We start from the raw sequence: 15,567 nt of genomic DNA on the forward strand, positions 1-15,567 counted from the left end.
CCACAAGGAATCTAAGTTTCTGTAATTGACTGTATACCATATATAACAAAAAATTTTATTAAAAATCCTTTACAAAAGGTATATAATTAAAAAAAGCCAATCGGGCTATATCACAAAACGTTTTCGGAATCCATATTCCATCATCAGTTCACCTAAAAAGTATATAACCACTTGATTAAAAAGAACGTGAAATTTAAATTTTGACCAAGGTTAATACAAAATGTGGTTAATACTTACTAGGTGGGTATACATGTATTGAGCCACTAAATATGTGGGTAAAAACCCGTTAAAAATTGTTTTTTAATTTTGGTTTACACTATATGGTGATAAATTCTATGGTGCTAAAGTTACCAGTGGATTTGGTAACATGGCGACGTATGACTCCACGTGAAGTTGCTCGTCCTGAGACGATGTGTCTACGAGGACCTAATGAAAACAACTGATTGAAATGACAATCTTAACAAGTCCGAACAAAGCAGTCAGTGTAACTTTATGTGGTAGTCCAATTAAGACAGAAGCCAAAGCTATTTAAAAATTAAAAAGTTAAAATTAAAATAATGTAACAGTAGCAACCATCTATGTTGTTGTTTTAAGTTGTTAATTTGTCCTGAATTTATTTTTAAGAACATGGTGGAAATTGTTTTATTAATTAATGTATGTGGTGAGAAAATTGTGTGGGTATTGTTAGGCAACCAACTATACATACGTCTTAAAGTAGTGTGAATTAGAGATTCTAATATAAGGCACCTGATGTTTTTTTAACATTTGGTACCTGGAAAAAGGAAAATAGACATATGTGGGAAGTTGGATTCTAGAAAATTTTATTGTTGTTGGTTGAAATAGGAATTGATAGAAACTAAAGTCAATTTAATTTCTAACAATTCTGTCTTTTCTGTCTACCGGTGATTTCCATGTGTCTAGCCTTCTAGGATGTTCTTTGAAGAAGGTATTAACAGGTTGTTTTCTACGCAGAATTGTACAAGTCTATCTCCTCTATTATTCCTGGTGCCTAGACCGTATGCTCCTGTGTGGTCTCCTTCACTACCACGACCAATTTTAGCGTTAAAATCACCCATGATCATAGTTATCTCACCTCTTTTTGTCAGTCGCATTATGTCATCTATGTTGTTATAAAATTTTTCGATTGCTTCGTCTTTTTTTTTTCTTCTTCGATTAAGTTTTCTGTGAGTTGGTTGTAATTTCATCATTGCTACCCTATCATTTAGAGGGGCGAAGTCTGTGACTGATTGAGCAATTTTGTCCGACACTAATATCTTCTTCAGGTGCCATCTCCGCGGCGGAGGTCGGCAATCATCATAGCTATTCGGACTTTTGAGACGGCTGCTCTGAAAAGTTCATTTGACGTACATCCGTACCACTCTCTCAGATTGAGCAGCCATGACATTCTACGCCTCCCTATGCTTCTGTTTCCTTGGATCTTTTCCTGCATAATCAGTTGGAGCAAGGTGTATTTCTCTCGATGTGTAATATGTCCGAGATATTCCAATTTTCTTGTTTTAATTATATTTAAAACTTCTATTTCTTTATTCATTCTTCTCAGAACCTCTTTGTTTGTGATGTGTTCTGTCCACGATATTTTTAGAATTCTTCTATATAACCACAGCTCGAATGATTCTAGTTTTTTCATTAATGTCGCATTCAAGGTCCAAGATTCCATTACATAGACACATGGTCGGTTCCACCTGAATAGTAAACCGGTACCAAATTATGCGAGATAGTGAAATTATAGAGCAAATAAATAATAAAACTGACACCACATCTAGCACCTCTTCAACTGCAAGTTCAGGTAATGAAGATGAAAAGATAATTGGTGCTTCAGAAGCTTTTATTTGCTTAGATATGACCTTACGTTGGTTTAAAACACAATCTGAAAGTGACCAGTATCAAATAACTATCCTTAAAAAAATACTCAACTTATCCGCTCCACTCTCACGTAGATTTGTTTCGGCAGACGAAAATTGAAGATTTTTGAAGTTATACTTCTATACGCGCGCTCCACGTTGGAAATTTGTATGGGAGTGAATCTGTGAAATCATTACATATGTAAGATAATGAGTAAGAGAGGGACAGAAGATAAATTTTCTCTCTTTTCCTCTCTCGAATATAAAAATGTTCCTTTTGTATATATATATATATATATATATATATATATATATATATATATATATATATATATATATTGTTATGATATGTGAATGTGATGCAAGAAAACTACAAGTTGCTCTTATTTACCCGCTAGCTTTATGAAGATAAAAATAATTTTTTTTTTAAGTTGATTAATTTGTAATATTGATAAATTTAGAAATGCTTTTAATAAAAATTATTGAACGCCTGAAAATATAAAAAAATTTTTGACAAACATTTATTCTACTCACCTTGTATTCTCTAAATCTCACAGGATACTGTTTTTTTTTTATGCAAAGTGAATCTTTTCTATTATTGATAAAAGAAAATTTCGTTTGTTTATCTAAAGTATAGAAAGAAACGTGCTGTATTTTGAATTTGAATTTTTACTTATTTTTCTTAGAACATGCAGACTCTTAACTCAAGCGAGTTCTGTGACCTGTAGTGCTTGATAAAGAAATACAAAATTATATAAAGCAAAAATCACCACACAAGAAGTTTTATTTTTAATGTACTGTGCAATTATTCACAAGTGATCAATTAAATATTACACAACGATATCTTATATAATATATAAAAAAAATTATTTAAGATTCTTCCAATAAATAAGCCAATACTTAACCGTTTAATACTAATATGAATGGATTTAGATTTATGACGTAATACAATATTGAAGTAAGTATATGAAATTAGTGTTTTGTGAAGTTGCAACAAGAAATACTTGATCTAATACGTGTTTGTTTGTCAAAGTATTTATAACCTCACTTACTATCTTTTTAGAGCGAAAACAAAGGTTTATAATCCTTCAATTTTTAGTTTAATATCGATTAACTGTTTTGTTTAATGATTTTAGTAAGCAAAAGAAACGGCGAATTATATTTGGTTAATATTACAAAAGCGATAATAAAATTTTTGTGAACTTGACTTCAAATTAATTTTTTTTTTAACACAAAGATGATTTAGAATGATATAGGCTGTTTAAAAAGGTAAGGTTATTTCTAAAGAAATTTCAAAACTTGCGTTTAACTTTATTAAAGTTCACTTTCGTCTTTCAGATAATCCCTTCTCTAAAATTTTATGGAAATCTTCAATAACAAAGATTGCATCTTTCAGTGACGTCTTCTAATGGATTAGGGCCGCAAAACTATCAGAATTATCTCTCCAATGGTTGAGAAATATTTATAAGTACCCAAAATAAATTTTAAATGATCTTCTGTCAAAAATAAACACCAAACGGTCTCTTTATTCAGCGAGAATTCAAATGAGTGGAAAAACTCACCTTTCTGGTAGCTGTTGACCTCTTTATGATGACTGCTAACAATTCCCTTATCGGAAAATATACTGTTAATCTGCAGGCTTTGCTAAAATTTAATCAGAAACGATGGTTTTTTATCGGCAAGGTAATTTGAATATACTTTGTTATAATTCAGGACTTTTTTAAGGTTTTAAAATACTTTTGAAAAATTGTGCTTGCTGAAAAATCAAAAAATTTTCTGCACTCTCTCGTAACTATTGATTTTCTATCTTTTATTTTTCATTGCTTACCAGATCTCCAAGCATTTTGACAATGTTTTTAAAGATCTGACAGGATTTTTGTATATTTTTGACATTTATGATTAAAATAAAAAATATTTTAAATTTTAATAAATTGTTAAATCTTGAGAACTATATTGACTTTTGAAATGAATTGAAACAAATACTAGAGAATTTAAGCTTTCTTTTGACATATAATTTCTACAACAAATGATAATTTAAATATTAAAATTTTTACTAACAAATTTGACATACACCAATTTTAACATGAATTAGTTGCTTTTATTTTGCTTTTATTTAATTTTAAAGCTATCTGAAAGCACTTTTGATATTGAATCACTGAGAATTGTCTTCAGATTACCTGTCCATTAAAGATTATATCATTCTGAACTCTTATTTATGAGCTATATCCTATTTCACCTCCTAACACGTTTTATTTTCCGAGCTCTATCCATGTTAACTGTATGTTTACTAACAAATTGAAACTTCTTACTTTGTGAATAAATGACTTAAATATTTTATCTGTTTTAGGACTGTTGAAGATTCTATTGACTTGTATATATTAGAATTTGGATTATAATAAAAAATGAAATTAATTAATAAATACAAATTTATGGTTTTTATTTCCACTCGATCCGAAGTGGTTTGATATTTGCTTTTTGTATCTTTATGTTGTGGCTATATTGGCTTATTCTGTAAGTATCTCTTACATAAATAATACACTCGCGATCATAAAATCCGGGTCACCTTGAAAATCGCCGTTATTTCATTTTTAACGAGCTTTATCGTAAATAATAATAACACAAATACAAACTAATGCATGTTTTTGAGAATTGTTGTCGGCTAAGCAGTTTCCTTTGTAACAAAGAATTCCAATAATGCCAATTTGGCTGAAAACTATACACTTCCCAAAATGAACGGTACCTGTAACTGCTGCTTGTTTTAAATGTCTCATTTGTGCTTCGACTTTCTGTCCAAACGCAAGAAACAAACGTTTATTAGTGCCATTATTCCTGTTTATTATTGTTAATTTTTTGCCAAAAATGCCTTGACTATTGTTGAAACGGTCTCATTGTTGCGTTTGTGGAAGGCGGTCACACTCATCGGCAAGTCGCAAGAACTGTTGGCGTAAGCCTTTCTACGGTTCAACGAGTGCTTCAACGCTTTCAGAAGACGAGTTTGCTAACCGGACGACCTGGCTCTGGACGAAGAAGAACGACCACGGCACGAGATGACCGTTTCCTTGTGTTTCAGGCTTTACGAAACCGGACCTCAACTGCGGTTATGCATCGAAATTGCCTACAGGAAGTGCGAAATTGTAATGTTAGCGTTGCAACAGTCAGGAGAAGACTTCGTTCTTCTGGACTATCTTCTCGGGTAATGGCTACAGGACCGCCACTTGGTCGGGCGCATCGAGTTGCACGACTAGCTTTTGCTCGACAATACGCGCATTGGGGAATTAATGATTGAAGCAAAGTGTTATTCTCAGATGAATCCCGTTTCTGCCTAACTGGATCCAATAGACGTGTAAGAGTTTGGAGGAGAACTGGTGAACGATTTTCACAAGCTTGCATTGCTCCAAGAATGCCATTTGGTGGAGGCTCGGTCATGGTTTGGGGAGGTGTATCTTCTGACTTCCGCATAGAATTACCCTTCATCGAAAATGGGTCCTTAACTGCACGAAGGTAGATTACGGAGATTCTGGAAGAACATGTTATGCCCACCATGGCAGGGCTTGGAGAAGACGCCGTTTTTATGCAGGAAATGCGCGACCGCACGTTGCCAGGATCAGTATGCAATACCTGGACGAGGTTAAATTACGAGGTTACCCTGGCCAGCTAGGTCTCCGGACCTGAATCCCATCAAACATCTCTGGGAGGATTTGGAAAAAACGTATTCAAACCCATACACTTCCTCCTAACAACGCACAGGAGCTTAAGGATCTGTTAGTGAGAGAGTGGAGTAACAGACCACAACATGTAATCCGGAGAAAAATTGAGAATATGCTCCGTCGTCTGCAAGAGGTTATTAGAGCAAGGGGAGGCAATACACGATATTAGTCATTTAAATTCCACTGATGTTTTACCGTGTTTTGTATTTTTCATTTTTTCTTTCGTATGTCTGTTTCAACAATTTGGTTTGTTTTCTGCTTTTTCAATAAAAACAATAAAAAACCGTTTTTTTTTCTTTCAAAACAAACATTGATGACAAATAAAAAATACATTAGCCTAAAAAAAAGGTTATTACTGCACCAGATGCAAAAATATTCAAGAAACTTAAAATTTTCAAGGTGACCCGGATTTTATGATCTCGAGTGTATAATATATATAACGAACAATAACTTAAGTTTAAATCATAATCAATTTCATGATCAACAATTGTTTTTGGTTAAATTTTTTTATATATATATTTTTTTTTTATTGAAAAGTGTTTATCAACCAACTATAACTCAATGGCTATAATAACTCACGTATTAAAAGAATCTTATTTCTATTATGCTAAATTTGTTTATAATAAACCAACTGGTTTTAATTATAATAATAATAAAATTATTTTGAAAACATTAATTAAATCTGGTGATACAATATAGTCGTTATTGGTTTGTTACATGTCTGTGAATTCTGCTTATTTTTGCTTTTAGTTTCTTTCTTATTGTTGAATCTAGTTTCAACTATTAAATTAACAACAATAATACAATTGTTTGAGTTAAATATATATGTGGTATATTCAATATTGTCATTTTGTTTTATGTTCATACTATTCATATAAAAAAAACTGTTTAGGAGCTTTAATTTCATAACAATATATATATATATATATATATATATATATATATATATATATATATATATACATATATAAATATATATATATATATATATATATATATATATATATATATATATATATATATATATATATATATATATATATATATATTATAGATATACATATAATATTATAAATATATATAATAAAATATTTATTAATATTATTTATGTGATATGTTTTGTGTTATTTATTAAATGTTCATAATTATATTAGTCTTTTGTATTTCAAAATAATAATCTCAATAAATCACTGTATGACCCAGAACTGTCAATTTTGAAATAGGTTTGTGTCATGTCCTCGGTAGTACAGTAGTCAGTATCTCAGCCTGTCACGCGGGAGACCGGGGTTCGATTCTCAGTCGGGGAAGACCTTTTTATTAATATTATTACATGGTAAATTAAACACATGCGTAAATACAAAAGTTATGTATATTATTGTCATTTTTCAATACTTATGAATATTGCATTTTAATTTGTATTGTATTATTATATTAATAACAAAATAAACAATGAATTTTACTGCAGAGTATGTGTAAAAAAATGTTTGTATTCAACTCCTTTCATACATATATAAAAATAAAAATCTACATTTTCATCAAAATATTGATTTAATCCTTCATTTACTATACTCCTATTACAGGTCAAATGTTGTTTATTGATTGTTAGTAACTTGTTAATAATTCTGTTTCTCTTTCTGCTATGTCTCACCTATAGCATTACATATGTAATGATTGTGCAGATTGACTCCCAAATAAATTTGTAACGGCGAATGCTTGTATAGAAGTGTAACTTCTACTGGCAGTCCCACTGGACTGCCACACCTGTTTTTTTAAGCGGTCTTCTTAATTTTTTTCAATATTGTATCCAAAAATATGTTGTTGCAAAGATTGCACTTTTTTGTTTAATTCCTATTTGTCATTAAAGATATAAATAAATATGTAGGTATATAAATATGGCTTTCATTTACTTGTGGATAAATATGTATGACTATAATCTATATAGTTCGATTATTCTAACAAATCCGTTTTCCGAACACATAATGTCCCCCAATTAGTTCGGATAATCGACGCTCTACTGTATATTGTTTCAGATGTGCTCATTGAAAGGTAAGTTTCTAGGAGAGTAATTTGAGTACAGATTTGTAGGGTTGTTACTTATTAAGCTTGTTACAAAGGAGTTTTCATTTTCACTAAGATTTGGAAGCTCAGAAAACTGTGCGTATTACTGTGGATTGGATAATGTCCAGTTTGCTCAATTGACTTTTAGTGGCAGTTTCCAGGCATATACATATGTAATCTAGTTTGCTTCTAATTAGAGCTTGATATAATCGTAGAAGAATAGTTGTGTCTGCTCCCCATTTGTGATTAAAAAGCACTTTTAGATTATTCTCTGATTGTATAATTTAACTAGTTCATTTATCATCACCCAGCCTCAAGAGTCCACTGCTGAACAGAGGCCTCTTCCTCATGTTTCCAACCCTCTCTATCTTGCGCCGCTCTTATCCAGTTTTTATTGAGTCTTCTTAAATCGTCAGTCCATCTTGTAGGTGGTCGACCGACGCTTCTCTTGTCTTACCTTGGCCTCCATTCCAATAACCTCTTTGTTCATCGCCCATCTGTCATTCTGGCTATGTGTCCTGCCCATCTCCATATTAATCTGGCTATCTTCTCGATGATGTCAGTCACTTCGGTTCTTCTCCTGATGTCTCCGTTGGTTATTCTGTCTCGCAGAGTTATTCCTAACATGGACCGTTCCATTCTTCTCTGCGTGACTCTCAGTTTGGTAGCTGCTGCTTTTGTTAAGGTAAGTGTTTCTGCTCCGTACGTCAAGACTGGGAGGACGCACTGGTCAAATACCTTTCTCTTTAGGCATGTGGGCAGCTCACTTTTAAAAGTTTCTCTCAGTTTTCCAAATGCTGCCCACCCAAGGCCGATTCTTCTCTTCAGTTCATTTATGTGCGATGGTAATCTGAATTGAGCGCCGACTGTCATTTCCAAAAATTTGATTTCGTTGATTGTTGTGAGAGTGTGTATGTGTAGTTTTAAATTTAAGTGGTGTTGTGTTTTCCTTTGATCAAATATTATTACTTTTTTTCAGTTTTTTCAGTTGAAAATCTCAAGCCTATATCTAATGACCACCCTTCTAATTTATTTAGTGTATTGTATATAATTCATGCAGCTGATTTTAGGTTTTTACGTCTCATACATATAACAAGAACATACGTGTAAAGATTTGCTATTAAAATCAGCAGGGGGCTCAATACAGATCCTTGAATGATACCATTTTTCAATTTTACATGACACCATTTGTTAACTTTTATGCTTCTGTTCTCTTGAAGTTTTTGGTGAAGGCTAGAAATTTGCCATCTATTTTCCAACTTTTCATTATTTTTAAGATGTGACATGTCAACGTGGTGTCAAATGCTTTTGTGATATCAAAGAAAATTGTATAAGGCTTTCATGTAGTTCATGTAGTTTTTTTTTAAGTACCATTATAATCATTTACTTACAATCTTTTCCATTATTTTACAGATGCTACAGGTAAAATATGTTAGTCGATATGAGAAAAATAAGTTTGTTGATTTGTTGTCTTTTAAAAATGGTATTATAATTACTTCGCGCCAGAAAGTATCTTCTATACTAATTGTTGATGCTTGTGGTCTTTGACAACTGATAGTGTTCTACTAAAAATATTAAAAGCATGTTCTGTTTTCTTTAAAACGGATGCGATTTCAGTGTTCCGGAAGAAGAGTTTTAGCCAGACTAAAACGGACATGGGCAGGACACATAGCTAGAATGACGGATGGGCTGTGAGCAAAAAGGAATGTGGACCAAGGGAAGACAAGAGAAACGTCGGTCGACCACCTACACGATGCGCTGACGATTTAAGAAGACCAAATAAAAACTGGATGAGAGAGGCGTAAGATAGACGGGATTGGAAACACGACGAAGATGCCTATGTTCAGCAGTGGACTTTTGAGGCTGAATAATGATGATAATAATGATGGTCCTATATATGCTCCAACTTTTATCTAAATAATTTTTTTTCGTGTCTTATGACAAATGAATTATTAGACTTTCTCGCACTAATGCCGCACCCTGTATGTAAATATCTATAAATATTTAAATCTATATGTATAATATGTCCCAAAAGTAACGCATAAAAGTTGGTATACCTTCAAAGTCAATATTATGCAAAAATGTAGCTAAATTACACCCACAGAAAACTGGAGTTTTGGAAAACGAATGCAAATTTTGTTTACACGAAATGGCTTCTGCCTGTTTTCAATATTTTGTTGTTGTAAAAAAATAATTTAGTTTTATGGCTTATTCGATGTTTTTTTTTTTTCATTCTGTGAATAATCAAAATCAGTCCAATTATACCGAAGGCTATGATTATAATAAAATTCAAAACCAAAACTGCTAATATACTGGTGCTGCCATCTAACACAAACAATTTTATCATACCGCGTGTTTTATTAAGCTTTTTACACCACAGCAACATCTGTTCTGCTCTAGTTCGGCTTTTACATCATAGGTGGCGCAACATGCACTAACTAACTAGTGGGTCGAGATCAATAATTCCGTTGCAGAGCTAGAATATAGCCAACTCGTTTTAAAGGGCTTATTTAAATAAATTCTTAGTCTAAACTTCTTTAAAGCAATGCGGATAACGTAAAATATCTTTTAACGTAAAGCAAATTAACTCATCTATTAATTTTTGTATTATAAACATTTAAAAAAATACAAACCAAGTGTTTGTAAATGATGGTACGCCATTGATCCAGGAATGGATCTGGTAACCTAGTCACGTGGTCTCTTAGCGACCAATAAGACAGGTTTAAGCATTAAATTACAACAGTTCGTAAGAAAACGTCAAAGTAACAATTTGTTAAAGACTAGTGTTTGTGTTACTTATTGTTGTTGTTAAAATAAATAGCAGTGAAATTAATAAGGTAAGTAAACACCACTATATTTTAATCGGGAGACGATAACCATATATTCTATTGCACTTAAAATTAGGGTGTTGTCAATTTATTAGTATTAAGTGAAAAATCAATATCAAGACTTTAACTTAAAGATACCCAAGAGGTGTGCGATTCAGATCTTACAATTTACTAATCATTTAAATAACTGCCTCGATTCTTGCAGTTATATCTATTTCAAACAATATAATAAACATTAATTAACAATATATATTTAGACCATTAATAATTATTGCAAAATTAAAATGTTAAAACATTCATTTAGCATGTCGTGATTGTTGTATTCTTATTTATTGTTAGCATTTGTGCTTTTTGCTTTACATGCATGTTTCTGTAAATTGGTTCTAGTTTTATGTAACATTTAATGTCAAAGGGGAGGGTTGTACATCAGTGAGAAAATCTGAATTCGGATCATTTGTTAGGAGTCAAGGTTTTATCTAAAAAAATCAATATAACAAAATTATTAGTTCTTTAAAATGAGAATCAATTAGAATTTAATTAAAGACATCTTGGAGAAAAAAGTTTGGAATAAAATTTTGTATCAATAATGAAATTAGGAGAATTGTATGGAAAGACCATTTTAATCATACAATTTAGAATTCTTTATGAAACGAACCTCACAAAAATTGTCATGTAGATACCAAAAAGTTCCAATTTTAGTTTAAGTAATGCTTTATGAAATTATAAAGGAAATAAATATTATTTGATATGGTTATTCTATAAATTAGTGTTCTTTTCATATCATGGAGATCTACTATTTTTTCTAGTTAGCGACCTGTGAATGTTTTCATTTTATTAACTGATTAAATTTGATCCACTAGTTAAATTCGTCACTTTTGGTGCAATTATTGTTAAACTTAGTATGTTTCATTTTTATATATATATTTTTCTGTTGAAATATACTTGACCTTCTTTTCTAATTACATGGTGATTTTTTTGGGGTGTGACCTACCTTCTATTCCCGTTTTTTTTTGCGTATTTCTTTGTGATGAATCTGACTATTGCCGTTTATTATTTGAGATTTCACAGCTATTATAATCAACAATGTTCCTCTCATCTTCTGCAGTTGTCATTTTCGTGATTAATGACCGATTGTCGAATACAATGTGAAGCAAATATCTTACATAATTATGGAATTGCTTTTATAGGGTTTGCAAAATATAGCCCATATTCAAAGATGGTATCTCTGCGCTATTAGATATTCCGTTTTCCGATAGTACCTTTTTGTTTCTTATTCACCCTTTGGCGATTGTCCGTACTTTTCAAACCATTTGTAGAGTGCCGTTTTCGGCTCTTTGAAGACTGGTGGCTGCGTATTTGATGTTAAATCAGTTCCTTATATTTCTTAACCATGAATGTTATTTATTTTCTAGATATTGGCAGGGCCGTTCCTAGGGTATATTTCGCCCTGGTGTGAGGGTAATTTGGTTGCCATCCCCAAACCCAACCTTCCCAGAAAGTTTATAAGCTTGTAAATCAAAAAGTTTAAAGAATTTTATGTTGATAAAAACAAAACTGTACAAAGTATACAGAGTTTATTTAGTATTATCTTATTGGGCAGCAGCCCATTGAAGAGTTGAATCGATTCCATCAATTGCGAATTTCTAGTACCGGTCATAGGCGTCCGTTTTGGGTATGTCAACGGTTATTTTAATGCATAACTTTTTTGTCTTCAACTTTTAAGCATTAGTTATACTAGATTATTAAATTTTCAGGTATTCTAGTACTAAAAGGTTTACTTCAAGTCGGTAGGATACACAATTTTCTAGAAAAATCGATGTGAAAATTTTTCGTTTTTTCGTCATGAAAGTTAAATTAATAGGTACCTTAATTAATTTTATAAATTATCTTTTGTTTCATTAAATGCAGTACACAATTCGTAAAAAAGTTTGGGAAAAGAAGCAAAAAATCAAATTGAAACAAAATTTTCTTTAAAGGGTTTTAAAAAAAGTAGTTATTACGATGGAACGGAAAAAAACTAATTACAAGGCGCTATCTTCAAAGAGCTCTAGCCTCCTTAGGAATTGTTAGGTTAAATTATTTTAAAATTATTTGAGGAATCTCCAGTCTTCGTTTTTTCAGGAGAGTTTCTAGACACCCTGTATAATGTAATTATTTGTAATGTTCTATAAATGCTCTAAATAAATTCGTTCCTAAGCGTCATTCTCACTAGCCTTATAAGCTTTTCTGGTATTTCTAATGTTCCCATGGTCTCATACAGCATCGTTCGATTTAGGAAGTCATACGCTTGTTTAAAATCGATAAATAGCATATGTAATCCTAAGTTTTGTTCGTAGCTATTGTTTTGTATTAAGTTTTTACATATTTGATCAGAAGTTGTTCTTCCTGCTCTAAAACCTCCCTGGTATTCTCCAATCACTTTGTTATCATGTTTTATTAATCTTTTCCTAATAATTTTTGCAAATATTTTATAGACTACTTCTAATAGTGCCATACCTCTATAGTTTTCGCACTCCGTTTTGTCTCCTTTTTTATAGATAGGACACATAAGAGCGCTATTTCATTGTTTCGGCATTTCTTCCTTTTGTCAAATTATTAGTGTTAAGTGAAATATCCTTTCCTTCAATCTTTCGCCTCATTCCTTAAAAATCTCAGCTGGGATACCACTTTCTCCTGCACTTTTGTTATTTTTTAGGTCTATTATTATTTCTTTGACTTCATTCAAAGTTGGTTCCTTGCACGTCCCTTCTTCATCTTCTTGCCAATTTTCATTTCCCTGAAGTTACTCTTGTCGGTCTGTATTTAATAGATCTTCGAAATATTCCGCCCATCTGTTTAATTTTTCTGTTGTTTCGCCTAGAAGTAAGCCTTTTTTGTTTCTACAATGCTGTGGATTATTCTTTATAGTTTCTCTGGATTTCTTAACTTCCTGATATAAATTCTTTACCTCTTTGTTTATGTAGGCTTCTTCTGTTTTTCAATTGCTTTTTTAGCTGTGCTCTTTTCTTTTTTCTGCAAATACTTTTCACTTCCCTTCTTCTTGCCACATAGCTTCGATCGCATTTTGGGTATTTTCTTTATCTCTTTGTAGTTTTGTCCTGTTTCTTCTTGCCAACACATTCCTACTTTCTTCATCGAACCAGTCTTGCCGTCTTTTTATATGCTCTCTTCCTATACACTTTTCAGCTGTTTCCGACATGGCTGTCTGTATGGTCTGCCGCTCTTCATCTATATATCCTGTTTGACTGGATTCTCTAGTTTTTTATTTATTTCTTCCTCTAGTCTGTTTACAACCTGCTTCTCTTGAAGGCGCTCTAATAGGTAATTTAATATATCTCTAGCGGGTTTTGGTATTATTGGTAGTTCTTGTTTTAGTTTTGCTATTATTAGTGTATGGTCACTGTTGGTATCTGCCCGTCTGTAACTCCTGCAATCGATTATTGCCTTTTCATGTTTGCTTTCAATTAGAACATGATCTATATATTTTTTTATTTTTCCATCAAGTCCATGTTACCTTATGAATGTCTTTGTGATCAAACCTTGTGCTAGCTATCTTCATTTTGTTCTCTGTAGCAAATTCTATTAACTTTTTCCCGTTTTTATTTGATTCCTTATGTAAACTTCGTCCCCCTGTAATTTTTCTATATATTTCCTCTTCTCCGACTTTTGCATTCATGTCACCAATGATTATCTTTATATCGTATCATTGCATTATACTGGTTGTATTTTGTATTCCTTATAAGCGGGAATCCAGTAATTTATAGAATAACTTAAGTAATTTTAAAACAAATTAAACTATTGTATATATCTTGTAATTATAAAATGAATTGAACTATATTGAAGTTATGAAAATTAATTCTTGTTGTTAAAATTGATAAAACTAGACCCAATTTTGCCTGTTTATGTCACGAATGAACTTTTGATGTAATGGTATCGTACCCAGCGTGGGACAACAGGAGGCGAAATGCCCGTCGGCAGCCTAACGGGCACTTATCGTTCCCTGACCGGTTCAAATGCTGTTTACCGGTCCACGACGATGGTGCCGACCGGCGCCGGGCCGCAGCCGCCGGGTCAGTCCGGCTCTGGCGGCCTCGGCCTCCTAGATGGGTTCAAGAAAGCTTTTAGCTTTGTTTCCGGAACCTACACCAACGCCGAGCCTGATGGAAGGGAAGAGAGATTGCTTGGAGATGGAAGTGGACAAAGGACGAGCATTGCTAGCAGCAGGTAAGTTTTTTATATTATTTTGTGGGTGAAGGCTTTTGGGGAAATTCGTGTGTGTTTAGCAAACATGTAAAAATAAGAGATCTCTTACAATGTTAAATTTCATTTTAAATACACGTTATACGATAATATATGTATCAATTTCAGATTGTATTATTCGGCTTTTATTCACAATTGTCCGTCTTGACAACTTTTTACAAATTGAGCAAACTTAATTTGCTCTTTCTATTTCTTTTTGCCGTCTTATTCAAACTTATTTTTTACTCCTCGTATAGGAGGATTTTTATTCTTAATCTTTATTCTTATCTATGCCATTACGCCATCGTGCTATCAAAAATTATTGCTGAATCGAAGATTTGTAGATGCTGCACTTGAATGATTTGTAATTTGATTAGGCGGTGATCTTCGCAGCAACTCACCTTAGGTCAGTAAAGAAAAAAAAACAGCTAAATAAATCTTATATAGGTTTTTGAAGGTTCTAAAATATATCTAAGGGATACCTGATAAAAAATCCTCGATACCTAGTTGGATTTCATCAGTGGTCTAAGGCTTTCCATCTTTTTATTTCCCTTTGCCAATCTGGCATTTAGTTCCCATTCTTCCTGACCCTTATCTTCTATAATAACCCCCAGATACGCAAAGTTGGTCATTCTCTCGAAATTATATTCCCTTGTTTTATTAAATATGAAAGCAAACTGTCCCTCTTCTTTTTGCTCTGTATTTCCGAGTATCACGTACTTTGACTTTTCCTGGTTTATTTCTAGCTCAAAATATGTTGCCTTCTTTTTTAATCTTTTTATAACATTTCTTAATTATTTTCTTGTTTTCGTTAGTATAGTAAAATCATCAACGAAGGCCAGACATTGATGTTCGGTAGCCGTTAACTCGGCT

The 15,567-nt window shown here is 32.3% G+C and overlaps 1 protein-coding gene across 8 annotated transcripts in view; it reads left to right on the top strand.

The window, feature by feature from the left end:
• The first annotated feature begins 10,349 nt into the window (after nucleotides 1–10,349).
• The window catches only part of MESK2 (misexpression suppressor of KSR 2), a 179,789-nt gene continuing 174,571 nt past the window's right edge, over nucleotides 10,350–15,567 (top strand). For 6 of the 8 annotated variants that reach the window (XR_011952017.1, XM_072544010.1, XM_072544012.1 and 3 more), the window contains exons 1-2: nucleotides 10,363–10,464; nucleotides 14,399–14,679. Coding sequence is in view for 5 of the 8 variants with exons in the window: in XM_072544010.1 (XP_072400111.1) it covers nucleotides 14,420–14,679 (260 nt within the window). In the remaining 3 variants the exon portion in view is untranslated. Of the gene's footprint in view, nucleotides 10,465–14,398; nucleotides 14,680–15,567 lie in introns of all 8 variants that reach the window. The other 2 variants (XM_072544017.1, XM_072544018.1) reach the window with 2 other exon arrangements.

The sequence above is a fragment of the Diabrotica undecimpunctata genome, chromosome 9 (assembly GCF_040954645.1).
Source record: "Diabrotica undecimpunctata isolate CICGRU chromosome 9, icDiaUnde3, whole genome shotgun sequence".
Taxonomy (NCBI): Eukaryota; Metazoa; Arthropoda; class Insecta; order Coleoptera; family Chrysomelidae; genus Diabrotica; species Diabrotica undecimpunctata.